This window comes from Sorex araneus, chromosome 6, assembly GCF_027595985.1.
Source record: "Sorex araneus isolate mSorAra2 chromosome 6, mSorAra2.pri, whole genome shotgun sequence".
NCBI classification, from domain to species: Eukaryota; Metazoa; Chordata; class Mammalia; order Eulipotyphla; family Soricidae; genus Sorex; species Sorex araneus.
In genome coordinates, this window is record NC_073307.1 from 74,551,032 (window position 1) to 74,570,586 (window position 19,555).

A 19,555-nucleotide genomic window follows, 5' to 3' on the forward strand; every position below is an offset into this window, starting at 1 on the left:
CCACATGACAAAGATTTACAAAATAAGTTCACAAGGTTACTAAACAAACAAAAAAGTTCTGATTTTTCTAATTACCAGAGCTGCCACATCATTTTTAATTTATCAATTTAAAGCAAAATATGTGAGAAATGAAAAGAAACCAAGAGGACTCATGCTAAGAAGACAAAAATCCAACAGTGGGGCTGGAGTGATAGCACAGCAGGTAGGGCGTTTGCCTTGCATGCGGCCGACTCGGGTTCGATTCCCAGCATCCCATATGGTCACCTGAGCACTGCCAGGGAGTAATTCCTGAGTGAGCCAGGAGTAACCCCCGTGCATCGCTGGATGTGACCCAAAAAGAAAAAAAAATCCAACAGAAACTGGAGAAGTTGGATATTTAGAAAAAGACTAAAATTGGCCATTTTAAGTATATTCAAAGAACAAAGCAAAAATAAGTAAAATATGTCAAAAAAAGTAAAATATCTCACTAAAAGACATTAATAAAGAGGTAAAGATTATTTTAGGTAAAAATCTAAAATTAGAGAGTACTGTAAAAAACATCTGTGCAGAGTACATTTGAGATGAAACTTTAACCAAGGAATTCAATAGATCTGAGTCATACTTAGACCTGTTATAATTAAGCTGTTGAAAGTTAAGAACAAAAAGAGATTTTTGAAAGAAGCAAGAGATAGGGCCAGAGTGACAGTACGCAGGTAGGGTTGTTGCCTGGCATGAGGCCAACCAGGGTCCAACTCCCAGCACCTGAGCTGTGCCAAACGTGATCTGAGTGCAGATCCAGGAGGAAGCCTGAGCACCACTGGGTGTGGAATGAAACACAGGAACTTAAAAGTAGCAAGAGAAAAACAACTCACTAGCAAACCACTCTTATGGTACCCAAGTTCATATAAAAAAATTACCAAAAAAGCAAACTATATATGTATGTTTAGAAAGATAGTTATAAATGTATTTTTGTTTCAAATTTTTTTAAATTTTGATTTAAATTGTGTACAGCACTAATTATAAATGTGTTACTCAAAATAACAAAAAATGTGTTGATACACAAAATTATATAGATTCATTATATAATAAAAGATTTCAGATAAATGTATAAATGAATAATATACAAGGAAATATTTTATATTTTTTAAAAAATTAAGTTAATGCAAATTGAAAGCATATTCTTAAATATCTTTTAATGGCAAGGAGAGTGACACACACCCGCGTGCTTAGTGCTTACTCCTGGCCAGCCACGATCATTCTAGTCCCCAGAAGTAGATTTTATACATATATATATATACGTATATACATACATATATATGTATATATATATATATAGCTGCTAATTTGGGCTAGAGCAATAATGGAGCAGGTAGGGCACTTGTCTTGAACATGGTTAACCCAAGTTTGATCCCCAGCACACCAGGTGATCCCTTGAGCCTGCCAGGAGTGATCCCTGAGTGCAGAGCCAGGAATAAGCTCTGAGCATCGCTGTTTGGCCCAAACGCAACAACAACAAAGATATTAGTTATAATCACCAGGGCAACCACTAAGAAAATGATTTGAGAAATATACAGTTAGGTAACATGGGAATAAGAATGGCATATTATAAAAGTAAACTGGTACACATACACAACGGAATACTGCTCAGCTCTCAGATGAAGATGACATCAGGCAATCTGCTATGTGAATGATCAGGAGAGTATCATTGCTGCGTGAAGTCAGACAGAAGCACAGGTACTGAACTGTCTCCCTCATACGTGGTATATAAAATAACCTAGTAAACGAACAACAGAGACAAGGTGACAGGAAGTGAGAACTGGTCTTTAGAAAGAAGCATCATCACTGCGGGGAGGGGGAGGAGTTAAGGTGATGGGGCAGGGTTGGGGCAAGGCTCACACTCTAGTGGAGGGTTTGGGGTTCGAATGTGTTTTCGCATGAGACCCTGCCATCACCAATACTGCAATCATGGTACCTAAAATAGTTTTAAATGATACATTAATATACATTTAACACCAAGTGTGTCAGGAAAAATGTAAATCTTAGTTTATCATTAATTATATTAAATGTAAGCACTGTACCTAAAGGTAAAGACTTGCCTACATGAATTTTAAAGAAGCCATGATCCAAGTATATGCTATCTACAACAGATACACTTTAGGTTCAAAGTTTACAAAAGGTTGAAAGTAAATAGAAAAAGATACCGTGCAAATAAAGAATTCAACTACAATAAATGGAAAGGTCAATTAAACACTACTAATGGTAAATATTCATGATTAAAGTTTATTTTCATGTAAAAATGTCCAAAACTTCAGGAAATGGGCTAAGCATCTCAGAACTATTCTATAATAGCATTTCATAAGATAGTGGCAGATGGGAAGAGAATGTGCTCAAAAGTTTAGAAAACATGAGGCTAAATGAAAGTTTTGTTTATGGCTAGAACATCGCATTATCATCAGTGTGCTTATGTGCATTCTCAAGCTTCAAGTCAGAATTGTGGTAAGTACTGTTTTCCAGGTAAATTTGATCAAAACACACTCCTGTCCGGAAGAGAAGCCCCCACTGAACAGCAGAAACGGTCACGTCCCAGGTTGGAGATACAGTGCAGACGCGGGGCTTGCCTGGCATGTAGCCGACCCCACCAGAACCCCTGCCACTAGTCACGGTCTGCGGAGTGCCATCAAGAGTAACCTGGAGCACAGAGCCAGGATTAGGCCCTGAGCACTGCTGGGTATGACTCACAAACAAAATTAGTCGGGTGAAGACAGAACTCCTCTGCTGTAAAGCTCAGAATATCCTCCAGGGTGGATGTTACTTACAAAATGGAGCAGGGCAAAAATGAAAGTGAAATTCTAGCATTTGCTGGCAGAGACCATGCCTTACATTTATTTATTTCCTTAATGGAATCATCGTGAGATAGTTACAAAGCTGTGCATGGTCGGGTTTCAGCCATGCAGCGTCCTGACACCCCACCAGCCCACCCTTCCCACCACCGTCCCCAGTTTCCCTCCTGCCACCCTCCTCCCAGCCTCCTTTAGAGCAGGGACCCCTCCCTTTCTCCTTCCCTCCTTTCCTCCCTCCCTCCCTCCCTCCCTCCCCCTCCCCCCTTCTCTCCCCCCTCCACCAACTGCTCCCCCCTTTGGGGTATTGGGCATTATGATTTGCAATACAGGTACTGAGAGGCTACCATGTTTGTTTCTTTACCTCTTTTCAGCAAGCAGTTCATTCCCAGAGTGATCAATTCCAACTGTCTTTGTCATAGTGGTCCCTTCCTTATCCCAACTGTCTTCTTCCCTAACACTTGAGGCAGTACCTTTAAAACACCAACACCTAGTAAGACACCTGGCAAATAGCTGCATGCAATATATTTACAAAATAAATGAAAAGAAGAAAGTAGCGAAATTTTAGGTCCAACATACTGATTTGATAATTTTACTGATAGGATAAATGCTTTGCAGACTCTAATTCAAGGAGAGATGTAGCTGAAAATAGAGCTTTGCATCTATCAAATGCATTACATCACAGGTTCTTCAGAGGCTCTACAAATAGATACAACAGCCTGGTTGCTCATTCCGCTGACATTTCTACAGCAGCAAGGCCGGCTGGACTGCAGGGTTTAACCAACTTTGTTTGTATGCTCTTGCCCTCAGGCTGGGATCATCTCAGAGGCCAAGCTGAAGGATCTCACGCCCCCAATGCCTGTGATGTACATCAGGGCCATTCCTGCAGACAAACAAGACCGCCGCAGTGTCTACCCCTGCCCCGTGTACAAGACTTGTCAACGGGGACCCACCTATATATGGACTTTCAACCTGAAGACTAAGGAGAACCCATCTAAGTGGGTTTTAGCCGGAGTTGCCTTGCTTCTCCAAATATAGCTACCTGCAGAATTCAGTGATAAAATAACACTAGCTGAGGCTGCATAGAGAAACAAGTGGGTCACAGATAGGAATTCAAAACGCACACACCACTCTGAAGAGCCAAGACTGAGTATCCAAAACACTTTCTTAATAAAACGATTTTCCTCTGCTACTGTGCCTGGTTCAGGCTATGAGAGCTACAAAATCATAAATAATTATGAAGAGACAGAAAAAAATGGGCCACAATTAAGCCCCGATCTTAAAGTTCTCTATGTTACACACCACTACACTCAAGGCTCTTGCTTTAAGTGGACAAAAATATAAGCAGCACCTAGGAATCAGGGTCTGCATGCAAACAAGCTCCCAGGTGATTTACATAGTGAATACAATTTAGGAAGCATTAATCTCAACCAGATTTTAGCAAAATTTTACTTTAAAGTATCAAGTGGTAAATGATAAAGGCTTGCAAGTGTGCATTGTTTTCATTGCAACTACTTCGCCCTGTAACAGTAAAGCTCTAATTATAAATAATCATAAACAAATGTAACTGTGGCCTAATAAGAATTTATTTACAAATTAAATGTCAGACCATAATTTGCTGATCACTAAGAGAATAAAATATAATAGTATCTTTATGATTGATGATCCTTTATTAATTCAATTATCCAATAAACTAACGTCTACTATCTGCTGAGGACATAATGGTGAGCTACAAAACCTATATGTCTACCCATGCTTCAGATCATGTAGGAGGGACCCAAAGAGGAACTCTGATCTGAAAGTTCAACCCCAAAGTTTTCTGTATTTTCCTCTGTAGAAAAATTTTTGATGGAAGCCCAAAGGGATCGTTTTTTGGTTTGTTTTTCCACCAATTCCAAAGTTTTGATGAGTTTTAAAGGATTCTACAGGGGGCTTGTTTAATAAGTAAAACCTGCAAGAGCCCAATATTGAATCATCATTCCCTCACATGCTTAGGGAAACTTATCTTTGCATTAGTTACTACTTAAAACACTGGTTCTTTAATTTGAACACACTTCAGAATCCCCCGGAAATCTTGCTGAGTAACCCCAGGCTGCGCCCTCCATGACCCTAGCTCTGATGCTACTCGAGTCTGCACCCACCATGAGTCTAACAGAGCACTAATGCTCGAGGGCACACTTGGAGAACTTCTGTTTCGAAACAAAACTATCTGCATTTCAGAACAGAGGCCCTAATGCCAATTACTTCACGATTTTCCTGCTTCCTGCATCGGCAAAGAAAGGGTCTCTTCTCATCTTTGTGCTTTGAAAAACTTAACAGATCCCTCCTGGGACCCAAATATTCAAATTGGATTTCTATCTGTTCTCTTATAGTCATTGCCATACTTCATACTGTTTGCCACTGCCTGTATGTTAGCCTGTTTCCAGCACTGTCCTTCTCAGTAGCATCACTCTTCCCGACACAGTAACAGCACTGTAGAAGCAACTGAAGAGGAGACAATATGGAAATCTCACTAGACAAGAAACAAATACTGAAAGATTCAAATTTGAAGACAAAGTTAAAAGCATAGGTGTGTTAATAAACTTCTAGACAGTACTGTAAATCAATGGCATTAATTTCTTCCTAAGGCCTACAATCTTTTTGTGAATTGTTCTTATAGCTTAAGGAATATGATGTTTAAGTACTGGTGTACAAAGCAACTTCATACCACACCAGCAACGTTCCCACGAGCCTCCATTAGTCTTGTCACCACTGATCTGATGTTAACTCGCCTCCGTCTTTCCCCACGTTGTCAACTGACAGTCATTTTTGATAAAAACAGCAGTATCACCTTATCACCACCAAAGTGCCCAAGACCCTCCACCGATACCTTTGTGTTACCTCTGCTCCACCTCATCATTTCTTCCATGCTCTCCCCCCACTAGCCTTGTGTTCCCAGGTATATATTTCAATGTCCAGGATTTAAATAATTCTACTTTTTACAGGGGCTGCTTCCGAAGTAAAGGCTACTCCCTGTGATGCCCATCACCGTTTCAGGGCTGAGTGGTCTTGGTAGCCATGAGAGTCTGATCTGGCAGTGCTCAGGGGCCATGTGGTGCTGGGGATCAAACTGGGGGCCTTATCCTTTCCCATATGAGCCATTCTCCAAGCCCTCAGTATGATTCTAAAGCACAGAACACTTGGACAACAGTAACAGCCTAAAGTGGGACCTCAAGAAAAAAGAGGGAGGAGCTGGAGCGATAGCACAGCGGGTAGGGTATTTGCTTTGCACACGGCTGACCCAGGTTCGATTCCCAGCTTCCCATATGGTTCCCCGAGCACTGCCAGGAGTAATTCCTGAGTTCATGAGCCAAAAGTAACCCCAGTGCATCACCCGGTGTGACTCAAAAAGAAAAAAAAAGAATGTCCCTGAATTCTTGGGACTGGATCAACAGCACAGCAGGAAGGGCATTTGCCTTGCACGCAGCCGACTTGGGTTCGATTCTCAGCATCCCATATGGTCCCCTGAACACTGCCAGGGGTAATTACTGAGTGCAGAGCCAGGAGTAACCCCTGTGCATTGCCGGGTGTGACCTAAAAAGCAAAAGAAGAACAGAGAAAAAAAAAGAGGGTAACCTAACGTAGGTAAGTAAATGAGAAAAGGACAGAACAAACTTACCTGAGAGAAAGTCCTAGCGATAGATAAGCCATCAATCCTAGACACAGGGTAAGTTTCTCTTGGGTCAGAGTTAAAGTACATTGGGCAGGGCACTTGCTCTGTATATGGCCAACCCAGCGTGATTCCAAGCACCCCATATTATCTCCCAAGCCCTACCAGGAGTCATCCCTGAGTGCAGACCAGCAGTGAGCCCTAAGCACCACTAAGTGTGGCCCAAAAAACAAACAAAAAAGAAAATGGTTTTGGATAAGTCAACATAGAGAGGACACTTCAGACACAACTAAAATAACTAAGTTTATTTTCAGCAAGAGTCTCTTGGTTCACCTTGGTGTCAGAGATCACACACAAACACATTCCCTCGTACTCCCCTTCAGTAACAGAAGTTTGTCTCTAGTATCCCATTTCCAAAGGAAATGCCGTTCTCATGAGAAGGAACTGCAGTTGAACTCCTCCCAGGTAGCGTTGCTAATGTGGCATCAACGTGTGATGCTTTTTCCAAGGAGTCCAGAAGTAATACGCTGAGAGATGAAGATTATTATTTGTCCTGATATAGATAGAAGCAAGAAATTAAATCAGTGTGAAATCCAACCCAGATGCCAAAATATCTCCAGATTATTTTCTCTCATCCATTAAAAAAAGTTCTCTAAGAGATGCAATTTTTGCAGATGAAACTAAGTACTTTTAAATGAACCAACTAATCGGAAATGGGCAGAGAAGTTGGATTATGGAAAAGACTTCTTTCCCAAATGGGACCGCTGATGCTTATCCAGGCTCGAGCTCCAGCTGAAGCTTTTCCCACAGCGAGAACATTTATAAGGTTTCTCTCCTGTGTGAACCCTCTGATGTCTATTAAAGTTTGATCTCTGAATAAAACTTTTCTCACAGATGGGACATTTATAGGGCTTCTCTCCCGTGTGGATTTTCTCATGATGGCGCAGTCCCGAGAAGTCGCTGAACCCCTTCCCACAGTAATCGCACTTACACGGCTTCTCTCCTGTGTGGATCCGCTGATGTTTCACAAAGTCTGAACTTCGCAGGAAAGATTTTTTGCAGGTGGGGCACTGAAAGTATGTCTCACCAATGTGAGTTCTTTGGTGAAAAACCAGCTGAGAATTCCTGTAAAAGGTCTTTCCACACTCCCTACAGGTAGGGAGTTTCTGGGCCATGGGTGCTCTGAGCTGCCCTTTTGGGGAGGCCTCTCTCTTCTCCCCCAGCCACAGCATGGAGAAGTCATCTGGATGAGGAGTAGGCAAATGCAGGCCCAGCTGTCGCCCAGAGTTCCGCTCCTGACAAGAGAGCTGTTCCCTTGATGCCTCGCCCTGAAGGCTTTCCTGATCTTGGGGAGGATTTTCTTCTCCAAAACATCTTGATTCATCTTCTCTGAAGAGGTCACCAAAGGAAGTCTGAGAAGGTGCCTCTCCTAAGGCTTGACTGGAAGCTTCCAGAAGCTCCTGGTCCCCATAGTTTTCCAAATTTAGGTTCTCTTTGTCATTCTCTTGTCTATCTCCTGAACAAAAGAATATTTAAAATAGTTCAAAATATGGCATGCCATTTTCGTATTTATACGTCAAAGAATGGATCTTCATAAAATTAAATCTTTTTATCAAGAGTATCAGTGATGCACATCAAAACAACTATGAGATACCACCTCACACCACAGAGACTGGCACACATCCAAAAGAACAAAAGCAACAGCTGTTGGCATGGATGTGGGTTGAAAGGGCATGAATGTGGGTTGAAAGAGTTCCCTTCACTGCTGATGGGAATGCCGACTGGTTCAGCCCTTTTGGAAAACAATATGGACGCTTCTCAAAAAATTAGAAATTGAGCTCCCATTTGACCCAGCAATACCACTTCTGGGAATATATTTCAGAGAGGCAAAATAGTGTCGAAATGACATCTGCACTTGTATGTTCATCGCAGCACTGTTTACAATAGCCAGAATGTGGAAAAAACCTGAGTGCCTGAGAACAGATGACTGGTTAAAGAAACTTTGGTACATCTACACAATGGAATACTATGCAGCTGTCAGAAAGGATGAAGCCATGAGCTTTGCATATAAGAGGATCAACATGGAAAGTATCATGCTAAGTGAAATGAGTCAGAAAGAGAGAGACAGACATAGAAGAATTACACTCATCTGTGAAATATAAAACAACAGAATGGGAGACTAACACCCAAGAATAGTAGAGATAAGGACCAGGAGGTTTGCTTGGAAGCCGACCTCACATGCTGGAGGAAAAGGCAGTTCAGATAGAGAAGGGAGCACCAACTAAAGTGTGGTTGGAGGACCCGCTCGGGATGAGAGAGGAGTGCTGAAAGTAGACTATAGATTGAACACGATGGCCACCCAATACCTCCACTGCAAACCACAATACCCCAAAGAAGAGAGAGAACAAAAAGGAATGCCCTGCCACAGAGGTGGGGTGGAGTGGGATGGGAGGGGGGTGTGTGTGATGGGGAGAAAGGATGCTGGGGTCATCAGTGGAGAACGGGCACTGGTGGAGGGATGGGTACTCGAGCATTGTATGACTGAAACAAGCACGAAAATATGTAAATCTGTAACTGTACCCTCATGGTAATTAATAAAAAAAATAATGAATTCAAAAAAACAGAGGGCATCAGTGAATGAGGAAGAAAAATATCCAGTTTGAATGTCTGTACTCTACACTGTGCAGGGTCCACCTAAGCACAGTTACATTGGAACTGAGAAGAATGGCCAATGGGGCGGGGGTCCACCGAGGGTTCATGGATGCCTAAACCCCCAAATGGAAATGGCATAATCCTGCTTCAGTTTTGGTGCTGGAACTCAAATAAAGACCAACACACACGCAGAGCATGAGTTCTACCATTAAGTTCTATCTCTGGGGGCTGGAGTGATAGCATAGTGGGTACGGCGTTTGCCTTGCACACGGCCGACCCGGGTTCGATTCCCAGCATCCCATATGGTCCCCTGAGCATTGCCAGGGGTAATTCCTGAGTATAGAGCCAGGAGTGACCTAAAGAGCAAAAAAAAAAAAACAAACCACTATCTCTGGTCCAGCACGTATTTCCTTTTTCTCTTTTCCTGCTGGGGATCAAGCCAAGGTTCTCACACTAGCAAAGCAAGTAATCTAACACTCCTGATCCCACCATGAAAGTCTTAAAGCTCAGGGGAAAAAAATATTACAAGATGATTACACTGAAAAAAAAATAATTTTACTGATTATATATGATAACCAAAGATAATTTGAAAAGAAAAAGCATGTCAAAGTCAACTATACTACACTACGGTAACCACTATGAGAATAAAGCCCTTTCCAATCTTTTGTATTAAATCTATACCTATATGTTTATGTATTTGCATATACATGGGCTTCTTTCTGAGAAAAATGATACTGTATTGTATACACAGTTCTCCATCGTGTATAATTTAAATTGCAAATAGTATTATTCATCAATTTAATAAGGAATTCTCATCACAGGAATTTATGAAATCTCCCTTTACTATGGTTTTTATGGCACAGTGAAACTATAGTATAAAAGCTAATTTCTCAGTCTATATGTATGTGTACAGCTTTTATTTGTACTTCATTAATTCACAAAAATTAAGTTTTGCTCAAAAGTTTTTAAGTTATGACTACCCAATGATATATACCTTTACTTTGGTGGTAGATTTCATTTCCAATTTTAAAAATTACTTCATCCAGATATATAGAGCTATTGTCTCCTTCTTATGTGTATTTTGAATTATCTTCTAAAGACCAAATAATGTACTGGACAACTAAACTGAACGGGTTAAATCACAAATTCCTAGACCTCTTAAACAGTAACAGTGCTTTGTAAGAGCTGAGTGCCATAATAAACACAACAATGAGCATCATTTAAGAATGTTCCTGGACCTTCTGCTTGCTGCTCCCCCACCCCAGGTGAGACTTGTCTCCAGCTGACATCACTGGGCTCTAAAGGCTACACCAGAACAGGAGGGGGAACCCTCCCTAGCAGGTGGGTCCAGCAACCCCCGCATCGGACTCACACCGCAGCTCCTGAAGCCCGCGGCCATTTACGCTGTCCTGTGAGAGTTCTATCAACAAGCTGCACGCTGCTCAGTTCTTCCCACCACTGTCTGAGGAAGGGCAGAGGAAACAAAGCAATCTCCAGCTTAATCCCCTAGTATTATCTAGGCGGAGATGACTATGAATATTTACCCCTAGCAGAACAACCACCCTAGACAACAAATCAGAAAAATACACAAAAGTCCACCAAGCTCAGTGAGTAAAAGCAGTATCACATAAGATATAAATAATGCCACCAAATCCTCAAGCAGTGTCTTTAGAGACTCTGATAAAGACATTCAATGGCTTCAAAGGACTCCTTTTGCACAGGGAGTCAAGAGTCCAATGATAAAACTACTACAGTCAGAAATGAAAAACATGGTAGGTGATCTGTAAAAAGTCAGCAGAAGCTTTGAACAGAATAGAAGCTGAGCAAAAGACTGAGGAGTTTCAAGATGATCCCGGAGGAAAACACTAGGAAATAGAAGGTGAAAAATAGTCTGAAAAGAAATGAACAGTACACTAGAAAACTATGGGATGAGTTCAAGAGGAAAAATAAAATAATTGTCAGTCCAAATTAAAAAAGAACTCAAGGGGCTGGAGCGATAGCACAGTGGGTAGGGCATTTGCCTTGCACACGGCAGACCTGGGTTCTATTCCCAGCATCCCATATGGTCCCCCAAGCACTGTCAGGAGTAATTCCTGAGTGCATGAACCAGGAGTAAGCCCTGTGCAATGCTGGGTGTGACCCAAAAAGCAAAAATGCAAAAAAGAAAAAAAAAAGTACTCAAACTCTCACTAATTGCCAAAGACATGATGATATACACAGAAGACCAAGTCCACAAAAAAAAAAAAAATCCTGGAAACAATAAACCAAATCAGCTAAGTGACTGTCTACAAAGTCAGTACAAAAAAATTAGCTGCAGAGTGAAGCGGACCCTCTGCGCCTAAAGACTTTGATTCCAGAGACCTAACACATTCGGGCATCCAGCGCAGCTTCTAATGGCAATGCACTGGGACTGCGAACTGGGCTGCAACTCTGTGCTGCCGGGGCTGGGTCTTTCCTCCCCACCCTGTCTTCCTGCACGGAAAACGGCGGCAGTGGTGGCACCCACATGGCAGGAGCCATCTTCTAAGAGTCCTAACCCAGAGGTATTCGGTTTTTACACTTGGGGCTCCTAGGGAATCGTGGGAAGGGGGCGTAACCGGCACGCCCTCGGCCCAGATAAATCCGGAGCCGCTGAGCATGAAGCGGACCCTCTGCGCGTAAACACTTTGATTCCAGAGACTTCTTACAGCAATGCACTGGGACTGTGAGCTGGGCTATGCAATTTCTGGCAGAATTTTCCCTGGACTTTATACAGAAATCCAAGACCACACGGACACTGCCGCGTCCGCGCGACTTAACATTTATAATTGTCAGCAATGTGAAACGGTTCCTTTTGAACAGGTCTGATTTCGGGGGGAAACTCCAAATAATAACAGTGAGTTTTTGTTGAAATATTGAAGGTTATTAATGTAGCAGCCACCTCTCTGGACTGTGAACTAAGCACAGCCCCATGCCGTCCGAGAAGAGGAAATATCCCTCTTTCCCGGTTGTTTCCCATTTTCAGGGAGAAACACGGCGTGGCGTACACCATACTATGAGGCGCGGGAAGGGGGATGAGGGGGGAAAAAAAAAAGGAAAAGGAAAGAGAAAAAAAAAGTTATGTACTTGGAGCAGTGGGGCTACATATCTCTTCATTCTCAGTGATGGAAAACTAATTATCAAATGCTTCCTTGGTAGTAGGGCTGTCTTTCTTGGGGGAAAACTCCAACAACAATAGTGAGTTTTGTGTTGAAATGTGGAGTGTAATCAAGGTAAAGAGAAAATGAAGTGAAATTCATCAGTTATGCAGTCGGGGGTGGAGGGTGGGGGGTTACTGGGGTTTTTGGTGGTGGAATATGGGCACTGGTGAAGGGATGGGTGTTTGAATATTGTGTAAATGAGACATAAACCTGAGAACTTTGTAACTTTCCACATGGTGATTCAATAAAAATTAAAAAAAAAATTAGTTGCAACTCACAGCTGAATCAAGAATTAAGTAGCTCCCGCAGAGATGCCTCGGACCTTGCACCAGGCCGATTTTCACTGGGTGCCTCAAATGGGAGCAGGTGTCATCCCTCCACCTGCCCCCTATGAATCCTGCGGCCACCAGCCTCCAGAACTCAATGAAAACCCCAAGGGGTCGGGGGAAGTCCTGGCTGTCACACCCACGAACTGCCAGGTGGCATTTAGGTGGATTACAGTTGAATCTCAGAACTGGGATGCTCACTGCAGAGATATCTCCAAACCCTAATTATTTAAAATTTTAGAATTCCAGGAATGCACAGCCACTTTGGCGGCTACACCACATCTCATGCTATTCATAACAAGCAATACAAAGTAAATTATCTAGCATCTGCCTATGGGGCAGGACTGAGTGGTAGAAAAATTTGAAATAATGGTGGTGAAAGGTATAATGGTGGTGGCATTGGTGTTGAAATATTGAATGGAGTCAATTATTGTGAACAACTTTATGAAAATAAGATTTTTTTAAAAATCAGTTGCATTCTAGGGGCTAGAGTGATATAGCACAGCGGGTAGGGCATTTGCCTTGCACAAGGCTGACCCGGGTTCAAATCCCAGCATCCCATATGGTCCCCTGAGCATCACCAGGGGTGATTCCTGAGTGCATGAGCCAGGAGTGACCCCTGTGCATTGCTGGGTGTGACCCAAAAAGCAAAAAAAAAAAAAACCCCACATAAAATCAGTTGCATTCTTATATATAAAGAATGGATCAGAGAATAAAGCAATAATGTACCTATTACATTTAAAATAGCATCCAAAATCATCAAGTACCTAGGAATTAACTTATGAAAGACACTGGAGATCTATACTATGATAACTTTAAATGACTAGAAATGAGATAGAAGAACACCATAGGAAAATATTTTTTCATATATTTTTCCTTATAAATACATTAAAGAAAATTCCTCAAAGTTCAATAAGCAAATAGATATAAATAGTGTTATTAAGTCTCCTAAAACACTGGGAAATCAATTTCTAGAACAAATATGTCATTTTCTGGTTTGAAAAGTTGGTATAAGGCAAGTGTTCTCTACTTAAGTAAGTACTTAAGTACTTAAGACATATGTCTTAACTATCTGCCTCCGACAGCTGTGAAAATGCTTTTTAAATTGTTATAAATCATAATTCTGGAATTATCAAAAGATTAATTTTGTCACACATAATTTTCTCTTGTTTCTACGGTCAAGAAAGTTCAGTGGGGTAGACTTAACAACCCTTACGTTGTTAACTAGCTCTTTACTAAACAGCATTCATAGTCAATGAAAGGAATCTCAGTGCAGTAACAGTTTATTATGATAGCTGTCATGATTTCACTGCTGAGGAAAAGACATCTATGGGGTTTTAGTCAGTATAAGACTAAATAAGTATACATCCCCCAAATAAGTAAGTATATCTAGATCATAAAATATAAATTATGCACGAAGATATGGTGTGGATTATATAAGTTCATAAGAGTTCACACAGTGCTTTCTTTTTAAAATTTCTTGTCAAACATTTCTTACATGATTTTCCATGCTTGAAACATAAAAGTCTTATTCAAATAACATTGTTCACCTGTTCTCATTTTTATCTTTTTAATATATTTCCAATTATTTTTTTCATATGAAATACATAATATTCAACCCAATTCCTTCTCTCAGTGTTTCTTCCCTCACACTTCTCATTAATGGATAGTGCCCATGGCCTGTGCTACTCTCACCTCTGTTTTATGTTAAATTCTAATACAGACCAGATTCCTTTTCTGCTTCATTAATCTGTACATCTACATTTCCTCAATATACTGTTCATGATTTTATTTTTTCAAAACCTCTAGAATCCTAACATTTATACATATAATATTGATAAAACCTTTTTTTTTTTTTTGCTTTTTTGGGTCACACCCAGCGATGCTCAGGGATTACTCCTGGCTCTGCACTCAGGAATTATCCCTGGTGGTGCTCGGGGGACCATATGGGATGCTTGGGATCGAACCCAGGTCGGCCACTTGCAAGGCAAATGCCCTACCCACTCTGCTATTGCTCCAGCCCCAAAACATTCTTCTTTAAGGTTTATTTTTACCACTGGATGTAGCTCAATGCTACATGTACTCTGTGCATGCTTTGCACATGTGAGGAGTTACATTTGATCCCCAGCACCACAAAAAATCAAAATAAAATAAAAATTATTCATTTCCTTTCTTCCATCTCCATCTCCTCTCATCTACTTTTTTTACTTCTATAATTCTTTCAATATTCTTCAAAAGAAATTTGAGTCATTATTCCTAAATTTCTGAATACCCTGGAATTAATCGTGAGTACACGGCTTCTTTGAGGTTCACTGTCCTGATGACCTGCTTTAACTCTAAGCTGTTCTTCCGTCTAACCAAAATCAGTATCATAGACGCTATCTCCTGCTCTCTCCCATACTGTGTCCGAATCTGACTGACTGGTTAACTGCAATATTTTTTATTTCTGACCAGCTCCCATTATTGCTGCTTCTATACTAGCCCGAGGTCTCATTTCTGCTTCTGTGGAGTCATACTGACTTCCCTCAGGCTCCCTCTCTTGCAAACGCCCCTTTCCAGTCCATGTGGCATGCTGCTGCTGTCTCAATCTCTCTGTCCACTCCTGTCTCTCTACAGTGGCATTTCTTTGCCTTATCAATGCGCGGTGCTTTATACACACTCCACACTCTTGATTCCGGTAAGCTCTGGTAGGACTATGTCAACAGCACAAATGGGGGAATACAGTGAATTACATACCACAAACAAAATCCTACTGCAACAGAGTATGTGAAAAATCTCTATACTTCTGCTCAATTTTTTTCTGTGAACAGAAAGTGCTCTAAACAGTAGGCACCGCAGACAGGGGTCCAAGTACAGGACCATTAGGTGTGGATGGCCCTAATCTTGTTTTTTTGTTTGTTTGTTTGTTTGTTTGTTTTGCTTTTTGGGTCACACCCGGCGATGCACAGGGGTTACTCCTGGTTCTACACTCAGGAATCACTCCTGGCGGTGCTCAGGGGACCATATGGGATGCTGGGATTCGAACCCGGGTCGGCTGCGTGCAAGGCCAACGCCCTCCCCACTGTGCTATCGCTCCAGCCCTTGTTTCTTTTTTTAATCCTCCAGCAACAACACCTAAAACATTATTTTCGAACTTTAAAAAATTACTACTCACAGCAAGAAATACATTTAAATTGAAAAAACATATTTAGCAGGGGTGGGGGATGCAATTCTGGAAATACAACCTAACCTGACAACTGATATTTTCTATTTGGGTTCTAATATTTCTATTCACTAGTTACTTAATTTTTTAAAATGCCACTTGCAACCATATAATTTCATAACCCACTAGTTGGTCATGATGGCCAAATTGAACAATACTATTTTAAAGGACTCCTTAGTAAAACAATATTATGATAAACATATTGCTTAAATTAAAAATCGCGGGAGAGGGGAGGTAACAGAGGAGTTAAGGTACTTGCATTACACATGGAAAAGTGCTCCTGTGTTCTCCTCTACCGGGACACTGCATATGGTTCTCTGAGGAACGACTCCTAAACACAGAGCCAGGAGTCAGCCCTGAAAACAGCTGGGTGTGGCCCAAAATCCAAAAATTAAAATCATATGTCTCACCTGATACTTGCACTCTCTGTGGTATATTAGAAAGAAAAATAATTAGATTCCACTTGGGACAAATAATGACTTGTCATAAAAGTCCCAAGTTCCGCTGTTTCCTCAGATCTCCTTCTGGGATCTCGTGTATGAAAGTGCAGTGTCATGTATGTGTGTAGATAGGCAGGTTAAAGTTAGGTTTTACACAAATGCTGTTTTAGAAAACATGCAAATGGTAGCCAGTATCTTATCACACAGGTTCACTGTTTCTCTTCACCATTCTCAAAACAGATAACATATAAAAGATCGATGGCTGCAGGCAGAGCAACAGCACTGTGGGGAAGGCTGCAGACGGCTGACCCCGGCACCCCACCTGCTCCCCTGGGCCCACCAGGACTGATCCCTAAGTGCAGAGAAAGCCTTGAGCACGGCCTGCTGCATCCCCAAAACAAAGCCAAAACATTTGTGGTTGCTAAATATTTGGGAAAATGTGTTTACCACCTGTTCTATCTATTTTGTTGAGGGTAGGTGGTTACAGTTCACGGATCAATGTAAGAAAAAACTCAGAGGGGCTGAGAGAGAGAATAGCAGGTACGGCACATGTGCTCTGCTAGGGACTGAACCCAGGGCCAGTCCCCCCGGGCATCACCAGGAGCTGTCCAAGGCCACAGAGTCAGAACGAAGTCTTGAACACAATCAAGAATGTCCCCTCTGTTCATCAAAAATAACACAAAAAAACAAAAAAGTAAAAAAATAATAATAATAATGTTAGGGAGAGTTTCAGTAGGTTTTTTTTTCGTAATGGAAATTTACCCATATCTACTATTCTCAATCTGTATGAATCTCAATTCTAAAAGGAAAATATTTGTCACAGCAAGTGTGTGAAGGCAGTAAATTTCATAACTAATCATTATTTCATAAGTAAACATATGTAAACAGTTTTATCACCAGAGATAATACCTGAGTATTAAAACTGGACTACCTAACCCATGGTTAGTTATAACCAACGTAATAAAAACAAAATCCTAGTATCTCTCCAACCTCCTCCAAGTTAACTTAAAATCAGGAGTGTTTACACCAAAGCAAGATTACTCACCTGCGCAGGGGGGTCTCAGGATCTTCTCACTGACATGAAGGGGCAGCCCAGCGATTTCTTCCCCATATTCTGGTGAGTCATTTTGATCGGGCTTAGAACCAGAAATGCCTGGCACAAAGAGGGGTAAAATATATGCATAAATTAATGAGAATGAATTTAGCAACCAAGATGTGTCTTTCACAGGAGTGCTTCGAGCATGAAGGGCAATTCGAAGATGCAAGACCACAAGGGGAATGCGACTTAGAAGGACACGTGACTTCTGAGCACTCACTTGTACCTAAATGATGACAGCGTTCAACAGTAAAGGTCATAAAAAAATTTTTAAAAATTTTTTAATGAAACACCGTGAGACAGAATTACAGACTTACACACTTTTGTGATTATGTTTCAGTCATACATACAATGGTCGAGTACCCAACCCTCCACCAGTGCCCATTCTCCACCACCAATGGTCCCAGTATCCCTCCCACCACCCCCACCCCATTCACCCTCCCACCCCTGCCTCTGTGGCAGGTACATTCCCTTTTAGTCTCTCTCTCCTTTTGGGTGTTATGGTTTGCAATACAGGCAGTAAGTAGCCATCATGTTCGGTCTATAGTCTACTTTCAGCACACATCTTCCATCCCGAGCAAGACCTCCAAGCATCCTTTGCTTGGTGGTCCCTTCTCTATCTCAGCTGCCTTTCCCCCCAGCATGTGAAGATGGCTTCCAAGCCATGGAGTAATCTTCCTGGCCCTTATCCCTACTATCCTTGGGTGTTAGTCTCCCATTCTGTTATTTTATATTCCACAGATGAGTGCAGTCATTCTATGTCTGTCCCTCTTTCGGATTCATTTCACTTAATATAATACTCTACATGTGGATCCACTTATATGCAAATTTCATGACTTCATCTTTTCTAACAGCTGCATAGTATTCTATTGTATAGATGTACCAGAGTTTCTTCAACCAGTCATCTGTTCTCGGGCAGTCGGGCATAAACAGAATCTTGGCAAGTGAATCAGACTATCTGATCCAACCCTGGGCAGGCTGGGATAAATGAGATCACAACAACCATGAGCTGAAACAGCATGCTTTACCAGAAAAGAGCACAGACTCAGAAAACATGGACTTAGCCAGTCGCAATGGATTTCCATTCGAAGTCAACACGTACGAGCTATGTAATGGAGATCAAATAACTTATTTGACACTCACTTTCATCATCTTCAAAGCACTGATCCCGCACAGGTGACAGGTTCCTTCCCCCAATGTTCCCAGTTCCTACCCATATGCCCACCCCCACCCCAGCCCGCCCTCTTCACAGGCACCTTTCTACGTCTGGTTGTTAAAGTTTGGGTCTCTAGATTTCAATGTTGTGGACTCTGGTTTGGGTATTTGGCTCTGTCGTTCCTTAACACCACCTTTGTAACTGGCCCCCCCATCCTGGTCCCTGTTGCTGGTCTCATCTGTCTCTTCTTCCTTCGCTCCATTCCTCCTTTCCCTCTCCTCCCTCTGCTCTAGGGCCAAGAGTGATCAGGGCATCCTCCTTTAAAATACTGCTTTATTTCATTCAGTTACTCTAAACCCCACATATGAGTGCTATCATCCTGTGTTTATCCTTCTGCCTTACTTCATTTAACATATCTTCCAGCTTCCTACATGTTGCAGCAAATTGCATGATTGCACTGTTCTTAACAGCTGTGTAGCATTCCACTGTGTATATAATACATCTCATGATTTACTTATGTGTCACTGGACATCTCAGATGATTCCAAATCTTAGCTATTAATCAAAGTGCTGCAATGAATCATGGTGTGCATTATGTTCTTCTGAATGAATGTTTTCCTGTCCTGGGTCATATAGGAGCTCAATTCTAAGTTTAATGAGTATACCCCATGCTTTTTTCCATAGGGGTTAGACCAGATATTCCCACCAGCAGTGGATGAGGACTTCTTTTTCACCACATCTCCACCAACAGAGATTACTGCCAGTATTTTTGATATGTTTCATTCTCGCTGATGTGAGATAATATCTTATTGCTGCCTTGATTTGATTTCCCTAATAAAAAGTGACGATGAGCATTTTTCATGTGCCTGTTGGCCATCCCTTGGTCTTCCTCAGAGAAATGTCTGTTCATTTTCTCTCCCCATTTTTTGATGGAGATATTGGGGGAGAGGAGGTGAGGGAGTGTTGATCTTTGTAAGTACTTTATAGATCCTGGATATCAATCCTTTATCTGGTGTGTTGAGTGAAAATATTTTCTCCCA

The 19,555-nt window shown here is 41.6% G+C and overlaps 2 protein-coding genes across 5 annotated transcripts in view; one reads left to right on the forward strand and one right to left on the reverse strand.

Annotated features, from left to right (window-relative positions):
* The window catches only part of DNAH9 (dynein axonemal heavy chain 9), a 570,390-nt gene extending 564,124 nt beyond the window's left edge, over nucleotides 1-6,266 (forward strand). Inside the window, exon 69 of the mRNA XM_055143580.1 lies at nucleotides 3,627-6,266. Within this exon, the coding sequence (XP_054999555.1) occupies nucleotides 3,627-3,854 (228 nt within the window). The 3' untranslated portion in view covers nucleotides 3,855-6,266. The remainder of the gene's footprint in view (nucleotides 1-3,626) is intronic.
* A 483-nt stretch (nucleotides 6,267-6,749) lies between these two features.
* Nucleotides 6,750-19,555, reverse strand: part of ZNF18 (zinc finger protein 18) — a 45,788-nt gene continuing 32,982 nt past the window's right edge. For 3 of the 4 annotated variants that reach the window (XM_055141703.1, XM_055141704.1, XM_055141702.1), the window contains exons 6-7: nucleotides 17,310-17,417; nucleotides 6,750-7,981 (exon numbers count right to left, since the gene is read on the reverse strand). In XM_055141703.1, the coding sequence (XP_054997678.1) occupies nucleotides 7,197-7,981; nucleotides 17,310-17,417 (893 nt within the window). In that variant the 3' untranslated portion in view covers nucleotides 6,750-7,196. The remainder of the gene's footprint in view (nucleotides 7,982-17,309; nucleotides 17,418-19,555) is intronic. The other variant, XM_055141706.1, reaches the window with a different exon arrangement.